General features: G+C 42.2%; 1 protein-coding gene across 3 annotated transcripts; it reads right to left on the reverse strand.

Moving 5' to 3' along the window:
* Positions 1–2,587: 2,587 nt before the first annotated feature.
* mapk12a (mitogen-activated protein kinase 12a) lies at positions 2,588–17,074 on the reverse strand. Of its 3 annotated transcripts, none has more exons than XM_060923736.1 (12): positions 16,819–17,074; positions 16,187–16,316; positions 16,040–16,098; positions 11,955–12,066; positions 11,831–11,860; positions 11,697–11,744; positions 11,488–11,602; positions 10,463–10,534; positions 10,188–10,267; positions 9,988–10,066; positions 6,609–6,782; positions 2,588–3,652 (listed from the first exon to the last, which is right to left on the reverse strand). In XM_060923736.1, the coding sequence occupies exons 1-12, from the start codon at positions 16,935–16,937 to the stop codon at positions 3,579–3,581; spliced, it is 1,092 nt and encodes a 363-aa protein (XP_060779719.1). In that variant the 5' UTR covers positions 16,938–17,074; the 3' UTR covers positions 2,588–3,578. The 3 variants fall into 3 exon arrangements, with proteins under 3 accessions (XP_060779719.1, XP_060779720.1, XP_060779721.1); XM_060923737.1 differs by lacking the exon at positions 16,819–17,074 and adding an exon at positions 16,452–16,738; XM_060923738.1 differs by lacking the exons at positions 16,040–16,098; positions 16,819–17,074 and adding an exon at positions 16,452–16,741.
* Positions 17,075–18,523: the final 1,449 nt, after the last annotated feature.

Raw genomic sequence — 18,523 nt, forward strand, 5'->3', positions numbered from 1 at the left:
TTCTTGCAACATAACATATACAGGTCCATGTTTGTGGAAGCTTTTTGTCATGAAAGTCGCCGGAATGTTGAAGAAGTGTACTGAAACAGCTTGCCATTGTAGTTTTAGAAGATAGAGTTCTCAAATTTAATTTCCCTTTAATATTTTATCAAAGCTTAAAGATGCACTAAATATTAAGGAAATTGATGTCTAATTGTTGTCTTACATTATGTTCATGTATGTAGGTAGCCTACTAAGCTAATCTGTCAATCATGTCAACCATCAAATTCCATGTAATTTCCACATTAATGACCTTGTAATCTTGGTTAATTTTAATTTTAACAGTGTGACAATGGTGAATTTGCATTGCTTGTATGAGAGAACATATAATTTAACATTTTAATTGCATTTATATTATGTTTTATCCCTGAGATATTGAAAAATCTCCAATCGGTGGCCATTTTGGACGCCATCTTGAATTTCTCAGAGAGCCCAAGGTGGATTCCCGGGGACTTTTAGTATGTTACTCCTAAGGGTATTCTGAACATATTCTGAAAAATTCAGCTTGTTACTAATTTGTTCCGGGTTGGACTCAATTTTGAGCTAATGCTCTTGAGCTATTATCAAATATTTTGCTTCATTCAAGGATAAAACTAAGAAGCCATAAACTAGAAGACGTGCCTGCCAATATTATCCTAAATGTATCACGGATCAGGCATAGTCGTAAGCTTATTATGTTAGCCGTTTGCATGCTCCATTAGGAACTATGTATTCAGTGTAGCATACGGCTTACATGATATAAGCAGTGTTTACACATGCAAGACAACAATACACAATATTAAAATATTGATTCTGTAACATTATTTTAATAATGTTACCAACCTTGTGGTGTTCAATGCTGGGCTGTCTGCCTGTCCGCTGTCCATCTCGGGGTCGGAGTCGCTCTCAGATTGCACAGTAACAGGTTCAAACCTGTACGGTTGGATGCACCTGTGTTCGTCATCACTTGATTCTTCCAATCTATCCCACTCACAACACAATTCTAGACTCCCAGAAGAGGAAGAGCTAGAGAGTTCACCGGCGTTTTCATGTGCCATTTCCATTGAGTAGAACAGCCAGTGAACCGCAGCGTGTTCTTCCGTTGACGTCACAACATGGCCGCGAGCCATGGACCCAGTTTTCTTGCGCTGTGCAATTAAAAGTTGGATATTCGTGTAACAACAGCTTCTTTTCACGTAATTATAACAGAAATCTAACATTTGCCATGTTGTATAGTTTATTTAAGAAATTGCATAGAGTCATGTTCGTGTCATCAGCACTTTAAGGCCATATGTCTTGAAAACCAAAAAAGTACAACAAAACAAATGAAGCATAAATGGGAGGAAGCTGGAGTCAATGTACAAGTATGTGACCGAACTGTGAGAAATCACCTAAAGGAAATGGGATTTTCATATAGGAAAGCTAAAAGAAAACCATCATTGACACCTAAACAGAAAAGAACAAGACTACAATGGGCTAAGGAGAAGCAATCATGGACTGTGGATGACTGGATGAAAGTTATCTTCAATGATGAATCACGAATCTGCATTGGACAAGGTGATGATGCTGGAACTTTTGTTTGGTGCCGTTCCAGTGAGATTTATGAAGAGGACTGCCTGAAGAAAACATCCAAATTTCCACAATCCTTGATGATATGGGGCTGCATGTCAGGCAAAGGCACTGGGGAGATGGCTGTGGTTACTTCTTCAATAAATGCACAGGTTTACATTGACATTTTGGACAGTTTTCTTATCCCTTCAATTGAAAAGATGTTTGGGGATGAGGAAATAATTTTCCAAGATGACAATGCATCGTGCCATAGAGCAAAAACTGTGAAAGCATTCCTTGGTGAAAGACACATCCAGTCATGGCCTGCAAATAGTCCAGATCTCAACCCAATAGAAAACTTGTGGTGGAAATTGAAAAAATGGTCCACGACAAGGCTCCGGCCTGCAAAGCTGATCTGGCAACTGCAATCAGAGAGTTGGCACCAGATTGATGAAGAATACTGTTTGTCACTCATCAAGTCCATGCCTAAGAGACTGCGAGCCGTTATAAAAGCCAGAGGTGGCGCAACTAAGTACTAGTGATGTGTTTTGAATGTTCTTTTGTTTGTCTGTTTTTCATGATTCCATATTTTTTTCCCTGTGCTTGGTCTATAAAAGTAACAATTACTGACTTCCACAATGCTTTTTCTTCATTTCTTTTAGTGTTTCTGAAGGCCAAGAAGTTGCACTTTGGAATGACTTTATTATTGTATCATGTTTGTGATCTGAGTTTGTTCTACAGAATAAAACGTCTGAATGAGTGGTCATTCAAGACTGGTGATTGCATACTTTTTGCCAGGGGTTGTATTACAGACATTTAGCAGACACTCTTATCTAGAGCAACATACAACATACCCAGAGTAGCCTGGGGAGCAGTTGGGAATGGGTTAGGTACCCTGCTCAAGGGCACTTCAGCCGTTATTGCTGGTCCAGGGAATTGAACCAGCAACCTTTTGGTCCCAAAGCTGCTTCTCTAACCAATAAGCCATGACTTCCACAAATATAAAATGAAAACACGTGCGTAAACAAAATTGTTTTTATTGAAAATATAAGCAGAACTTTGGTTACAGACAATTAGTTGTAAATTTATTTGCATAAGTACTTTGTTAAAAACATAAGATGTACATAGTTCCATATGTAACTGGACTCAAATGTGTCCATGGACCACAGTGAACCATATAATTGCAGACAAACTCCTGCTCAAAGAAATAATTGCATTTATGCCTCTGTGTTACAGTATACTCATGAATAAGTCATGCTGTGTCCTAATAATGGCATGTGGATAGTACTGATTGACCACCTACATAGGAGCGCTTATTGGGAAACAGTGGGTTATACAGTCCATAAATTGTGAGAGAGATATACAGGGTGTTTCAAAAAATGAGATATATCTTTATAACTTTGCCATTTCTCGTTCAATTGACCTCAAATTTTAACAGCATGTGTGGAAACAGGTCAAAATTTTATGTTTTTAGGTCTAGAAATGCCATTCACTGGAAAAGAAAAGGTGTTTTGTGCATTAAAGTACACTCGAACACAGTCGGATAAGACTGTGCAGCGTACATTTATGAGAGAATTCTCTCTTTTTTTTTTTTTTTTTTTATTTGCACCAACTGCAATGCAGATTTGGACATGGCACAAGAAGTTCAAAGAGGAAGGCTGTGCATGCAGGGCAAAAGGATCCGGATGACCACCAGCATCAGAAGAGACAGTCGAGCGGGTTCGCAAATATTGAAAATTTGTGAAATTATTCATGGAATCCACATACCTTTGAATTTCTCATTCAAATTTTGAGGAATAAATCTTATATTGCTCAACATTGATCCTGTTCAGTTTAATTTGTCTAGACTATGTAGTTTCTGGGATATTTACATCTCAGATATCAATTTTTTTTTTTTTAAAAACACCCTGTATATTTTTTTTTATACCACCATCCCACCCCACCCCCCAGTGGGTCATATGACTAGAGATACAGCACACTTTGCTTTAGATGTTTGAGTCCAATGTGGAAGCTCAGAGTGATGTCTCTTTCTGCACAGGTCTCAATGGTGGAGGCTGGAAGGTAAGAATCTCACTAAATGTGACTCCTGGACAGAAGAAGAGAGTGGGTGAGAGACATAGAAAGACCAAAGAAAAGAGAGGATGACTCCTCAGTATGTAATAACTAAAACACAGGCTGTTAGACTGAAAGTACTGGATGAACCATCCTCTGTGCCAAGTAGCAAGTCATCACTTTCTACGATAGTGATATTCAAAAAACAAGTCTCAACAAGAAGACAGTAATCTCTATCCCCTGCCCTATATACCAAGTTTCAAGTTCTGCTGCAGGAAACCAACCCTACCTCTTTACACGGACCTCAGCAGCCCATGGCATAAACCCACCAGACCGTTGGTCCAGGTGAGCTAAAAATTAAAATCTCTCACATTTCTTAGTATCAAAAGGCACATATACATTACTTAATCAACACATATACCAACTTTCAAGACCATACCACTCAGTTTTGAAGTTCTGCTCTGGAAACAAAACCTACCCCTAAAACTAACCTGAGAGACTAAGTCTGAAATTGTTTCCATGGAAACTCATCTCATCTCATTATCTGTAGCCGCTTTATCCTGTTCTACAGGGTCGCAGGCGAGCTGGAGCCCATCCCAGCTGACTACGGGCGAAAGGCGGGGTACACCCTGGACAAGTCGCCAGGTCATCACAGGGCCGAAACATAGACACAGACAACCATCTACACTCACATTCACACCTACGGTCAATTTAGAGTCACCAGTTAACCTAACCTGCATGTCTTTGGACTGTGGGGGAAACCGGAGCACCCGGAGGAAACCCACGCGGACACGGGGAGAACATGCAAACTCCGCACAGAAAGGCCCTCGCCGGCCACGGGGCTCGAACCCGGACCTTCTTGCTGTGAGGCGACAGCACTAACCACTACACCACCGTGCCGCCCTTCCATGGAAACATGAATTAAAATCTCAAATGTTAGTATGAAAAGGCACATCTACTGTACATCACCTTGTTAACATGTATACCAAGTTCCAAATCCAGATCATGAATAGTTTTGGATATATGCTCCGGAAACAAACATTGCTCTTAGAAACTAAGTCAAAATTATTTTTTTTTTAAATGTAAAAATTTGAATAATACTTTTTTTCAAAAATCCAAATTAGCAAAAGGCACCAGTTCACATGTTCCTTGATATATTATATACACAAAAGTTTCATGAAGATATCTTCAGTAGTTTTAAAAGATCTCATCTCATCTCATTATCTCTATCCACTTTATCCTGTCCTACAGGGTCGCAGGCAAGCTGGAGCCTATCCCAGCTGACTACGGGCAAAAGGCGGGGTACACCCTGGACAAGTCGCCAGGTCATCACAGGGCTGACACATAGACACAGACAACCATTCACACTCACATTCACACCTACGGTCAATTTAGAGTCACCAGTTAACCTAACCTGCATGTCTTTGGACTGTGGGGGAAACCGGAGCACCCGGAGGAAACCCACGCGGACACGGGGAGAACATGCAAACCCCGCACAGAAAGGCCCTCGCCGGCCACAGGGCTCGAACCCGGACCTTCTTGCTGTGAGGCGACAGCGCTAACCACTACACCACCGTGCCGCCCCAGTTTTAAAAGATATGACCTGGAAATGAAGACATGACTGGATGGACAGCCAGCTGGATGGACGGAAGGAACCAGTTTCTATATCCCTCACCAAACTTAATTTGGGCGGGGGGATAACAATTTGGCAACAGCCTCGGCCAAAGACCTTAAATTGTAATGGGAAACTCAAGATGCTTTGACCAAACATCTATACTTTAAATTCTTTCGACTGATCCATTCCCTTTAGTACGGTCATTCTGCTGTAACGGACCTGAACTGCACTCGGCCATCTCTTGGGTGGTTGCAAAAGATAAGGCATATTTTGTTCAAAGCTTCCATGCATGACAAGTAGATGAAGAAAAAGTTTGAGATGAGTTTTTATGAGATCACCTTCAGTGAATTTATGGAGGTTTTGGTACACAGAAAGCTAAAATAGAACACCAAAACATACTGGAAAGATGCACAGTATCTGGGCGGCACGGTGGTGTAGTGGTTAGCACTGTCGCCTCACAGCAAGAAGGTTCTGGGTTCGAGCCCAGCGGCTGGCGAGGGCCTTTCTGTGTGGAGTTTGCATGTTCTCCCCGTGGCTGTGTGGGTTTCCTCCGGGTGCTCCGGTTTCCCCCACAGTCCAAAGACATGCAGGTTAGGTTAACTGGTGACTCTAAATTGACCGTAGGTGTGAATGTGAGTGTGAATGGTTGTCTGTGTCTATGTGTCAGCCCTGTGATGACCTGGCGACTTGTCCAGGGTGTACCCTGCCTTTCGCCCGTAGTCAGCTGGGATAGGCTCCAGCTCGCCTGCGACCCTGTAGAACAGGATAAAGCGGCTAGAGATAATGGATAGATACACAGTATCTCACGCATCTGTGCATGGCAGCAAAAAATAAATAAAATAAACCCAACACAAGGGTGGGGAAGGAGGGAGAGAGAGAGAGAGAGAGAGAGTGTGCAGGAAATAATACATGGAGGCTGGGTTGACATGCGTGCCTGTATGATACGACTTCATCATGCTACCGTACCATCACAGGCAGAAACTGGAAAAACACCGTTCCTATAACCGGAGCCGAGTGTGTGGTACAGGGTGTTTCAAAAAAATTTGATATTAGAGATGTAAATATCCCAGAATATCATCAAATTTTCTGAAAACACCCTGTATTTCAAGGGTGAGCAGCACACAGGGTACTTCACTCTACCAGATCCAGCAAGGCTAACGAGGGGGAGGGGGCGCATCTCCAAAATACTGGCAATTTTCAAGGTCATGTTACAGTGCAAGCACCTACGCTCTAACGATTATTTTTGTACAGAATGAGAAAATAAATCCCAACTGCAACTGTGCAAGCAACATTATAAAAATCACAACATGCATGCCTGACTTCACTGTTAACAAAGGATTCACAGTGCATTAAACAAGTCAAGTCCACCACTTACGTTTCCATTGCTCCAGTGACTGCTCAGCATTGTCCAGTGAGTGATCATATGGCAGTGCTTCAGTTTTCTCCTCTGGGTCATAAAACTCAGAGAAGTAGGGTAGAGCCATACCTTGAGCTGCCGTCACTCTGCATTCCGGGTCCAACAGCAGCATGGACTCTATCACGGCAATTGCTGCAGGCCGTATAAAATCACAGATATTCAAGTCTTCTTCATTCACAATAATAACATCTTTAGCTTAAGCTAGAGTGTTTTGCATTCCAATTTAAGTGTGGTGGCCTTAGAAAACCCTTCACATAGTGAAACTGACATTTTCTACTATGTGATGTTCTGTAAAAAAAAAAAAAAAAAAAAAAGGATATTCCTGAAGTAAATCATGTTTCTCTTTAGCACATCTCACTCACAAGGAACATCTCATCTCATTATCTGTAGCCGCTTTATCCTGTTCTACAGGGTCGCAGGCAAGCTGGAGCCTATCCCAGCTGACTACGGGCGAAAGGCGGGGTACACCCTGGACAAGTCGCCAGGTCATCACAGGGCTGACACATAGACACAGACAACCATTCACACTCACATTCACACCTACGGTCAATTTAGAGTCACCAGTTAACCTAACCTGCATGTCTTTGGACTGTGGGGGAAACCGGAGCACCCGGAGGAAACCCACGCAGACACGGGGAGAACATGCAAACTCCACACAGAAAGGCCCTTGCCGGCCACGGGGCTCGAACCCAGGACCTTCTTGCTGTGAGGCGACAGTGCTAACCACTACACCACTGTGCCGCCCCACAAAGAATATATTATAGAATTTATTATATTACATATAGTTTAAATATGCAGGTGATTGTAGAAAATCATGTGCGCCGATTATCAAGAAATGGTCCACATTTCTCGACCAGTCACCTCGAGCGACTCTGCCAAATGGCAGCCAATCACTTCATCACCATGAATGAGTAAGAATTACAAGTTATGAAAGAAATTCTGCTCCTAAAAGCACTAAAGATGCTATGAAGTTTGGTCTAAAACTTTTCAAAAGGTAAAGTGGGATTGTGCTTTATTTTATCTATTTCAAAACAAAGTATTTTATGTGAATCGGCGTAGATAAGTGACAAGTCTGCGCACATTACATTTGCATGTCGCTTTTGAAATTTTTATTTTTAAAATTAATCACCTGCATATTTATACTAAAACAGTTATCCACCTCAGGCTCAGTGAATAATAACCTTGACTTTCTCTCTCTTCTTATTAATCAAATGTACCATGTACTGAGAGGCTCCGGTTGAAATTATGGATTCTCTGAGGTGACTGGCATAGTACTATTTTCTGAGGGGCTGCGAATTTGATTAAGTCGGCTATATAGCTTGAAATTGTGACGTCAGTTCATGGTATATCCAGGACATAACCATGACTGACTCACACCATATCAGGGATGAGAATGAAAAATATTTAAAAAGTCTGAAAAAACCAGGGCGGGGCCCATGGCCCAGGGGCTAATGATTTTTGGCTATTTTATTTATTTTCTTTATTATTAGACAGGGAGATTATTGGACAGGGAGATTATTAGAGAGGGAGATTATTATTAGACAGGGAGATTATTAGACAGGGAGATTATTATTAGACACGGAGATTATTATTAGACACGGAGATTATTGTGTGTAATCTGAGCTGAAGTGGGTTTTGTGCTTTGTTTTTTTGGGGCGCGCGCGTGCTCTCTCTGCCATGCCAATCCTGTAGGCTGCGCTGACTCAGCTGAAAACTCTTCGTCCTCGAGAAAAGAGATAAAAGCCCGCCCACACTGAAAGCTGATTGGCTTATTTTGCTGAGTAACCCAATCAGGATGCTCTTTGTCTGGCATGCGCTACATGAACAAGCACACAGTCTCCCTCGCGCGCGCACATTCTAAGATGCGTGATGCAGACCTTAATGTTGTGTGCGCACGCTCAAAAACGATCATTTTGGTCTGAAAAAGTCAGAAATCTGCCGATCGGCGGAAAATTCTCATCCCTGCATATCCAGTTTTTTATTTTTTTTGACGTCACGAGATACATTGCTTAAATCAATAGTGGAACTATTGCATGTCATGTGAGCCATCTTTGGCCAATCACTACACGGAAATTTTTTGATGAGGGATATAATCACCAATATTCACATCACCTTTAGAGAATAATTGTTAAATATATTATAAATACAGGACATTTTTTGATGGAATAAAAACATGTATTCTATTCCCTTCTAGCAGGTTTCATTCATTTGGTTTGATAGCATGCAATATTGTTAGCATATCGCTTATCCTACATATATTATGCCACTCTACCCAATGGAGAAGGAGCGTTGAATATGGTTTACGATGTCTTGACAACCATACAATGTCACATATCGGAGATATAAAACTTCCATACTAGCGAGCGAGCGTCTGTAACAATTTGTAAACAAACATGGCCGCCAGGTTTGTTTCATTAAATATGGAAGATTTTGAGAGAACTTTGAAAGAGAAAGATGCGCTGAATGCCTGAAAGGAATGTGTATGTATAATAATGGCTTTTTTTGCAGTACTTGTCTTCAACTCATACAATATCATGCTAGCTGAATGGAATATATCTGATATACCACTTAATGGCAGCAAATATTATTTAAATATAACACTAATCAGCCATAACACCAAGACCACTGAGAGGTGAAGTGAATAACATTGATTATCTCATTACGTTGGCAGCAGTCATGAGGCAGGATGTATTGGGCAGCAAGAGAACGGGCAGTTCTTTAAATTGAGGTGTTGGAAGCAGGAAAAACGGGCAAGCATAAGGATCTGAGCAACTTTGACAAAAGCCAAATTGTGATGGCTAGATGACTGGGTCTGAGCATCTCCTAAAGGGCACATGCTGAGGGGTGTTCCTGGTATACACTGCCTAGTACCAACCAAAAGTGGTCCAAAGGAGGACAACCGGTGAACCAGTGACCACGTTATGGGTGTGAGAGGCTCACTGATTTGCATGGGGCACGAAGCCTAGCCCATATGGTCCAATCCCACAGAAGAACTACTGTAGCACTTTTCCTTGTTAGCCAGCATTAACTTTTTCAGCAGTTTGTTCTTTATTCATCCCCTATTCAGAAGTTCTATCCAGCCATCATTTTTATGAAACAACAAATAACCTTTATAGATTGCTAGAATTAATTATTAGCTAGATTTGGAGAACTACCATGTCATCTCTATATTATCAGGTTGGAATGATCTTAGCCTGATTTAATATTATCCTATGAAAACAGGAACCTAAGTCACCTATAGTAGAGACAAGCTGGAACATTGTTTTGGTGAAATAAATAAATAAAGCGTGCAGGTGAACTGGAGCATATCTGGACATGGGAAAATCAGTGCTTGTACCTTGAGGTTTGGCATCTGGCAGCAAAGTGTGAAGATCTTTTTTCCTAAGGGTGGGCATCTTCTGAATGTATTTTTTAGCCTGGAATAAAAAGTAACTGATGCTCAGGGAATTTTCTGTAAATGGTTAAGCGAGGAATAAATGGCCCGATCTCAGTAGCTCCTACATGGAGCTACTGAGTGAAACAGTGGGTGTAACTCACATCCTCAGATTGCAGTTTGGAGATGAACTCTTGCTCAGGCTTTCCTGTGACTTTCATAATTTCTGTCAGTTGATCCAAGTCTGATGCAAATGCGGTCAAGGATATAAAAAAAAAAAAAAAAGAATAAAGCATAATGCGACAAGGAAATGGGGCACATAGGACCAAAACATTTAAGAATTACTATCTACGATCTTGTAACACTGTCTAATAAAGCCTCTCCGGAGGCATTCAGCAGTGATGTGAGACAGTGTTATATTTGTAGGAGGGGAGGATACGATCATGTCCTTTGAACAGAGGTTTTCCAATGAGCATCTCTGCCATGATACAGCCAACAGACCAGATGTCCACTGAAAAGAGAGAGAGAGGTATGCTTTAACAAAAGAGAGGGAAAAGTGTGGTTTGGTAGATGCCCTTGTTCAGTGTGACTTAGAGAAGTGCTTTGAAGCCTCCATCAATAAATATATCCTCATACTGGTTCACTCAGTCAGTAATTATGAATATGATTAGACCAAAATCCCTATTTGGGAAGGCTTAAAAAAAAAAAACAAATTAGATATCTTGTACTCTATCCATTTAACATCCTTTTCCACTGCTGGCAAGCGGGTTTGACGTTGCATGATACAAACAATTTTCTCCTCCACTTTATTTGATCACGGGCATCTACAACAGTGAGCCCACTCAATCTCAGATCTTCAGTTCGCACCTCTCCCCATGTTTTACAGACCCTGCCCCATTTCTTACACCCATCCACCTGGAAAACTGATTTGAGACAACAGAATTCCTTCCCTTCAACTCAGGATGGTCTTCTTAACCTTGAGTTCAGCAAGTGACATCGATTCAACATGGCTGCTCACAGCATAAACCATAAACAAAGTAGCATATTCTAACTTTAAACGAGTTATATTGTTTATACTAGTACTGTATTTGCTTCAGATCAATCAACATACAGATAAACACTAAACAGTTCGATGTTTTAAGGACGTAAACAATCAACTGACCAGCTTGCTGCAAACAAAAGACGAACATGGAGGCGACCATGTCACCCCCCTTTGTAGCTTGAATGCACAGAAAATCGAAAGTGACAATTCCGTGTTCAGAGTTCCCACTTCCAAGGTAAGTTGAATTGAACTGCATTATTAATAGAACCAATGGGACGATCTGCAATGCCATCAAAATTCAAGCTAAGGTCTAAATAATTCATATCCAGTCTGCAAGTCTGATCTAAAGACTGTAGGTCATCAGATCAATTTAAAAGTCTGGCCAAAGAAAACCATCATAGATTCACAAATATATGACTCACCAGTCTGTGTGTAGCGCATCCAGTTGAGGATGACCTCAGGAGCCCTGTACCAGCGAGTTACCACATAGCCTGTCATCTCACTATCAGCCTGACGGGCCAAACCAAAATCCAGGATCTAGCATACCAAAATAAAAAAAATTATACATTAGAGCATTAACACCTGCTGTAATACACATCAGGCATGAATCACATATCATATGTTGCATTACCTTGAGCTCACATTCTTCATTGATGGCTAGATTGCCTGGCTTGAGGTCCTGCAAGTTACAACGATAAGCAATATCCAACAATGCATTACTGCTCTAGTGGCGTATAGCAGTATACAAAAATACATGCAGCTTACCCTGTGAATGATACCAGCAGCATGGATATACTGTGAATGAGAGGAGATACTGGACATGAGTCTGTTTGTCTATGTGGGTTAAAAAGAGAGGGTCCAAATCGGCCTAGACATACAAGATACACACCTTTAATCCTCTCAGTGTCTGGTAGACAAGACACTGAACTTTGTCTTCTGAAAGCTTCCCTGTTTTCATTAGTTTCCCTAAATCAGTACCCATAAAGGGCATCACCAGGTAACTGTGTGAGAGAAGGAGAGAGAAAAACTGTTTAGTGGTTGATATTTACTGAAGTTGTATTTGTAAAATGAGTTACTGAGAGTTCTCCCCGTGTCCGCGTGGGTTTCCTCTGGGTGCTCCGGTTTCCCCCACAGTCCAAAGACATGCAGGTTAGGTTAACTGGTGACTCTAAATTGACCGTAGGTGTGAATGTGAGTGTGAATGGTTGTCTGTGTCTATGTGTCAGCCCTGTGATGACCTGGCGACTTGTCCAGGGTGTACCCCGCCTTTCGCCCATAGTCAGCTGGGATAGGCTCCAGCTTGCCTGCGACCCTGTAGAACAGGATAAAGCGGCTAGAGATGATGAGATGAGACGAGTTACTGAGAATTCAAGCTCAAAAACAAGATGAATTCAAAACAGGTTTAAACAATGGTTGTCTGTGTCTATGTGTCAGCCCTGTGATGACCTGGCGACTTGTCCAGGGTGTACCCCGCCTTTCGCCCGTAGTCAGCTGGGATAGGCTCCAGCTTGCCTGCGACCCTGTAGAACAGGATAAAGCGGCTAGAGATGATGAGATGAGACGAGTTACTGAGAATTCAAGCTCAAAAACAAGATGAATTCAAAACAGGTTTAAACAAAAAAACCCACAAGCAGCAAGGACACTGTGCATTCATGGTCATAAATCAGTTTAAAAAATAAATAAATAAATAAATCTGTGGTGTAATTAAAGGGGACAGTTCACCCTTCCCAGAATCCAATTTGTTGGTTTTGTTTACATAGGTGGGTGGCACAGTGGTGCAGTGGTTAGCACTATCGCCTCACAGCAAGAAGGTCCAGGTTCGAGCCCCGTGGCCGGCGAGGGCCTTCCTGTGCGGAGTTTGCATGTTCTCCCAGTGTCCGCGTGGGTTTCCTCCGGGTGCTCCGTTTTCCCCCCCACAGTCCAAAGACATGCAGGTTAGGTTAACTGGTGGCTCTAAATTTACTGTAGGTGTGAATGTGAATGGTTGTTTGTTTCTGTGTCAGCCCTGCGATGACCTGGCGACTTGTCCAGGGTGTACCCCGCCTTTCGCTCGTAGTCAGCTGGGATAGGCTCCAGCTTGCCTGCAACCGTGTAGAACAGGATAAGCGGCTACAGATAATGAGATGAGATCTCTCATCTTATCTCATTATCTCTAGCCACTTTATCCTGTTCTACAGGGTCGCAGGCAAGCTGGAGCCTATCCCAGCTGACTACAGGCGAAAGGCGGGGTACACCCTGGACAAGTCGCCAGGTCATCACAGGGCTGCACATAGACACAGACAACCATTCACACTCACATTCACACCTACGGTCAATTCAGAGTCACCAGTTAACCTAACCTGCATGTCTTTGGACTGTGGGGGAAACCGGAGCACCCGGAGGAAACCCACGCGGACACTGGGAGAACATGCAAACCCCGCACAGAAAGGTCCTCGCCAGCCACGGGGCTCGAACCCGGACCTTCTTGCTGTGAGGTGACAGCGCTAACCACTACACCACCGTGCCGCCCGGCATAAGATATCTTTATACAAATTTTGTGCAAGAGAATGCACATTCACCTGTTCATATGTCATGTTCAGGAACAAACTAACGTTAATGGCACTAAAATGCCTGGAGGGAAGCCCCTAGGATTGTCTGCTTTGTTTATACAGACTTCTCATGCAGTGGGAAAAATGCACTGCTATGTATTCCATATGTAGAAGAACTATCGAGGAGACGACAGGGACAACCTCGAACTTCAATCATTTGGCAAGACTCCACCCAGAGAAGGAAGTGACACGCTGTGTTCATTACTTTGTTGATAGCAGGGCTTGCTTGCTGACCGATGAACTAGCTAGTGTTAACCCTCTCTCATGTTATTTGCCCTGTTGATAGTGGGCGGGGCTTGCTGAGCGATGAACAAGCTTTTTATCTGTAGCCTATTCACTAAAATGGGGCAGTCAAGCAGTAACGTTAGTCCAACAGAGTAGCAGAGACGCTTTCACATAAAGACAGCAATAGCCACCGTCAAATGGTGCCGTTGGAGTCTTGTTCTCGGACTCAACTCAAAATTTTCTTTAAATGACTTGATGTTAAGTGACTTGGCTACAACACTGGAAGACACCATCACAGTCGAATATCAGCCTAGATGAAGAAAAGGTCAGTTATCATGAATGAAATGCCTATAGTTCTCCAATCCTACCAACTCGTGAACAACAACAGCAGACCAACGAAGTCAGGCAAACCCCTATGGCAGGGGTCTTCAATCCTATCCGCAAAGGGCCGGTGTAGCTGCAGGCTTTCACTACAGCCAAATTGGAGGCTCACTTGATTGTTGACTGGAGACGAGGGTGAAATGATTAAACAAGTGAAATCAGGTGTAGCTCCTGCTTGGTTGGAATGAAAGCCTGCAGCCACACTGGCCCTTTCTGGATAGGATTGAAGACCCCTGCCCTATGGTATCTAGCTGTGGAAGATTATCAGCCTCAACGAGTGGCAAGATTGAGGCTACATCCACACGACAACAGCAACGAGATGTTATTTAAAAATATATCGCGTCCAAATGGGCAACAATCAGTAAAATATCAGGTCCATATGGCAACGCAACACTTGCTGAAAACGATGCAATACACATGCCACACCTCTAGGGGTGCTGTAAGACGGTCCCTTCGGAGACACCAGAACAATAGAAGTAGTAAGGACGCATGCGCATAAACTATTATGCTTCATATTAGCCACAAAGTCAGGAAAATCTGTTTGTAAAATTACATTATAATGACCAAATACAATGAAAAGTATTTTTCCAGTCTCACCTGTGAAAGGTAATCCCATGTGATCTCGTTTGGACGGCAAACCTGTTGGTACAGTTAAACGCAGCTAATCTTTATTCTCCGCTTTGACCTCTCCAAAATGGCGGCGAGGATGACGTATGATTCTACGCGGAAGGCGGCGTCTTTAATGGTCCGGAATAAATTGAATGATACACGTTGATGGATTAATTTGTTGTTTCTCACCTGTGAAAGGTAATCCCATATGATCTCGTTTGGACGGTAAACCTGTTGGTACAGTTAAACTCAGCACATGAATATTCTCCGCTTTGACCTATCCAATATGGCGACGAGGATGACGTATGATTCTACGCGGAAGGCGGCATCTTTAATGGTCCGGAATAAGTTGAATGATACACGTTGATGGATTAATTTCTTCTACGCCCTTTTTGAGGAATGTATTGTAGGACTTAAACCCACATCTGAAGAGGTGAGATCGCTCCTTTTTTTCCCCCTATTTTTGCTGGCGGGATTGACTCTGCCCTAAGGGCAGAGTCTCTCTCTCATTTTGCACCATTACACAATAAATATTTCACAGTGAAAATATTTTGTAAGCGCGTTTCATGAACCAAGTTATAGGATTTGTTGACAACTCGCATTGAGTTCGTTACACCTCTACCCGGCGTGAAGCACTCACAGTCATGTGGTTGTGACGTCATCGTAAACAAATCCGTTCTACTCATCCAGACGACTTCGCAACGGCAACGTTGCCAGATCTTTCCACTCTGGAACCCGTTCTCAAAAAGATTGCGTTTTAGGCACCCAAAACGCCGGTGCCGTGTGGACGCCAGGCCTAAACGATAAGCAATTGTATCGGAGTCACCTGAATCCGTTGCCGTGTGGACAGGGCCTGAGGTTTATCTACATTTAGTAAACTCTGATGTGATTTTAGGTAGCTGAATAAGTATTATTGTTTCATTATCTGTTCTAGACGTGTTCATGTAACAATACGGATAGAACGGATTGGTAAAATAAATACATAAATAAAACTACCTTGACAAAATATCTTGAATTTCACTTTACAACTTGTGCTCGATGGCTGAAGATGTTGCCACGTTGTTGTGGATTGTTTCTCAAACATAACACAGTGGAATATTGATGGGGACTCTCTACCTAGTGCGCAGGCTTCTGGGAAGAGTAAGCTGGTTCGTTTAACTACTAAACTTACAAATCTTGGAATCGGTCCAGTGACAAGTCTGCAGTGAAAACATTCAGCAGCCCAATAACCTAAAGCAAAGAGATGCGAGTTCATATAAAAGCAAAACCTCAGAGAGAAGGCACATTGTGCATGACAATTTATATTTGGGTTACTCACATTGTCATGCTTCATGTGTTTGAGAAGTCGGAGTTCCCGGTAAGCCCTCTTAGCAAAAAGTTCTGACTGGAAAGGCCGAAGAAGCTTCTTGATAGCAACCTTTGACCCTGTTCTGCGGTCCTGAGCACAGCTAAGGATAGAACATTTTATTATTATTTAAAAAAAAAGTCTGCATGCATTCTATGAAGGAATGGGACAGTACAGTTCAAATGTTCAGTTATTCCAGAGCTCAGTGGAGAACCAAACAACTCATTCAGTTTCTCACCAAGGTCGAGAAGAAGGAAGGATCAGTGAAGTTCAGAATATGTGTGTGTGTGTGTGTGTGTGTGTGAATTCTGAGTAAAAACAAAGTAGGTTAAAGATTCGGTTATGTTTTGAACTATGTGGTAATTTCACTGGTATTTCATACAGGCCATGACAAGAGTTGAGGTTTTGCTGTGACCACACTTCATCAACTCCTCACACAGTATCAAAACAGGAAATGAGGACTGACTTTATACTGTAAAAAGTAAAAGTATCAAACCAGGTTCTTTAGCAGCTCTGAAACACACACACACAGGGATGAAACCATACAAAATGACCAGATATAATGGAATATGAATAAAATAATATGGAAAACGAGTCTCACTCACCATACGGTACCATAAGCTCCAGTCCCAACCGGTTTTAAATCTTTGTATCGCTCAGGTACATCCCAAATGGTTTTATTCACCTCCTGAAGATAATAACCAGGTCTCGACCGTTTAAGCATGTTGTTTTAACAACAAAAAAAATAATAATAAATGTTCTTGCTGCAGGTACAGCCACAATTATTGCCAGTTTCTTCGACACACCTGTAACAATATGAGCCACAGCTGCTCCAGGAACAGCAGGTACATAACCCCGCCCACAGCGCGTGCACTTCCACATCCGCACTAGCGAACTAAACAGCATGAGTGGAACTCATACACCATATAAACACTACACATACGTCACTGTACTATTTAGTACGGTAGTGCTGTGACGTAGTATTTCCAGTAGTGCTTGAAAGTTTGTGAACCCTTTAGAATTTTCTATATTTCTGCATAAATATGACCTAAAACATCATCAGGTTTTCACACAAGTCCTAAAAGTAGATAAAGAGAACCCAGTTAAACAAAAAAAAAAAAAAAAATTAAACTCGGTCATTTATTTATTGAGGAAAATGATCCAATATTACATATCTGTGAGTGGCAAAAGTATGTGAACCTCTAGGATTAGCAGTTAATTTGAAGGTGAAATTAGAGTCAGGTGTTTTCAATCAATGGGATGACAATCAGGTGTGAGTGGGCACCCTGTTTTATTTAAAGAACAGGGATCTATCAAAGTCTGATCTTCACAACACATGTTTGTGGAAGTCTATAATGGCACGAACAAAGGAGATTTCTGAGGACCTCAGGAAAAGCGTTGTTGATGCTTGTCAGGCTGGAAAAGGTTACGAAACCATCTCTAAAGAGTTTGGACTCCACCAATCCACAGTCAGACAGATTGTGTACAAATGGAGGAAATTCAAGACCATTGTTATCTTCTTCAAGAGTGGTCGACCAACAAAGATCACTCCAAGAGCAAGGCGTGTAATAGTCGGCGAGGTCACAAAGGACTCCAGGGTAACTTCTAAGCAACTGAAGGCCTCTCTCACATTGGCTAATGTTAATGTTCATGAGTCCACTATCAGGAGAAGACTGAACAACAATGGTGTGCATGGCAGGGTTGCAAGGAGAAAGCCACTGCTCTCCAAAAAGAACATTGCTGCTTGTCTGCAGTTTGCTAAAGATCACGTGGACAAGCCAGAAGGCTATTGGAAAAATGTTTTGTGGACGGATGAGACCAAAATAGAACTTTTTGCTTTAAATGAGAAGCGTTATGTTTGGAGAAAGGAAAACACTGCATTCCAGCATAAGAACCTTATCCCATCTGTGAAACATGGTGGTGGTAGTATCATGGTTTGGGCCTGTTTTGCTGCATCTGGGCCAGGACGGCTTGCCATCATTGATGGAACAATGAATTCTGAATTATACCAGCGAACTCTAAAGGAAAACATCAGGACATCTGTCCATGAACTGAAGCTCAAGAGAAGGTGGGTCATGCAGCAAGACAACGACCCTAAGCACACAAGTCGTTCTACCAAAGAATGGTTAAAGAAGAATAAAGTTAATGTTTTGGAATGGTCAAGTCAAAGTCCTGACCTTAATCCAATCGAAATGTTGTGGAAGGACCTGAAGCGAGCAGTTCATGTGAGGAAACCCACCAACATCCCAGAGTTGAAGCTGTTCTGTACAGAGGAACGGGCTAAAATTCCTCCAAGCCGGTGTGCAGGAC

Source organism: Neoarius graeffei, chromosome 6 (genome assembly GCF_027579695.1).
Source record: "Neoarius graeffei isolate fNeoGra1 chromosome 6, fNeoGra1.pri, whole genome shotgun sequence".
Taxonomy (NCBI): domain Eukaryota; kingdom Metazoa; phylum Chordata; class Actinopteri; order Siluriformes; family Ariidae; genus Neoarius; species Neoarius graeffei.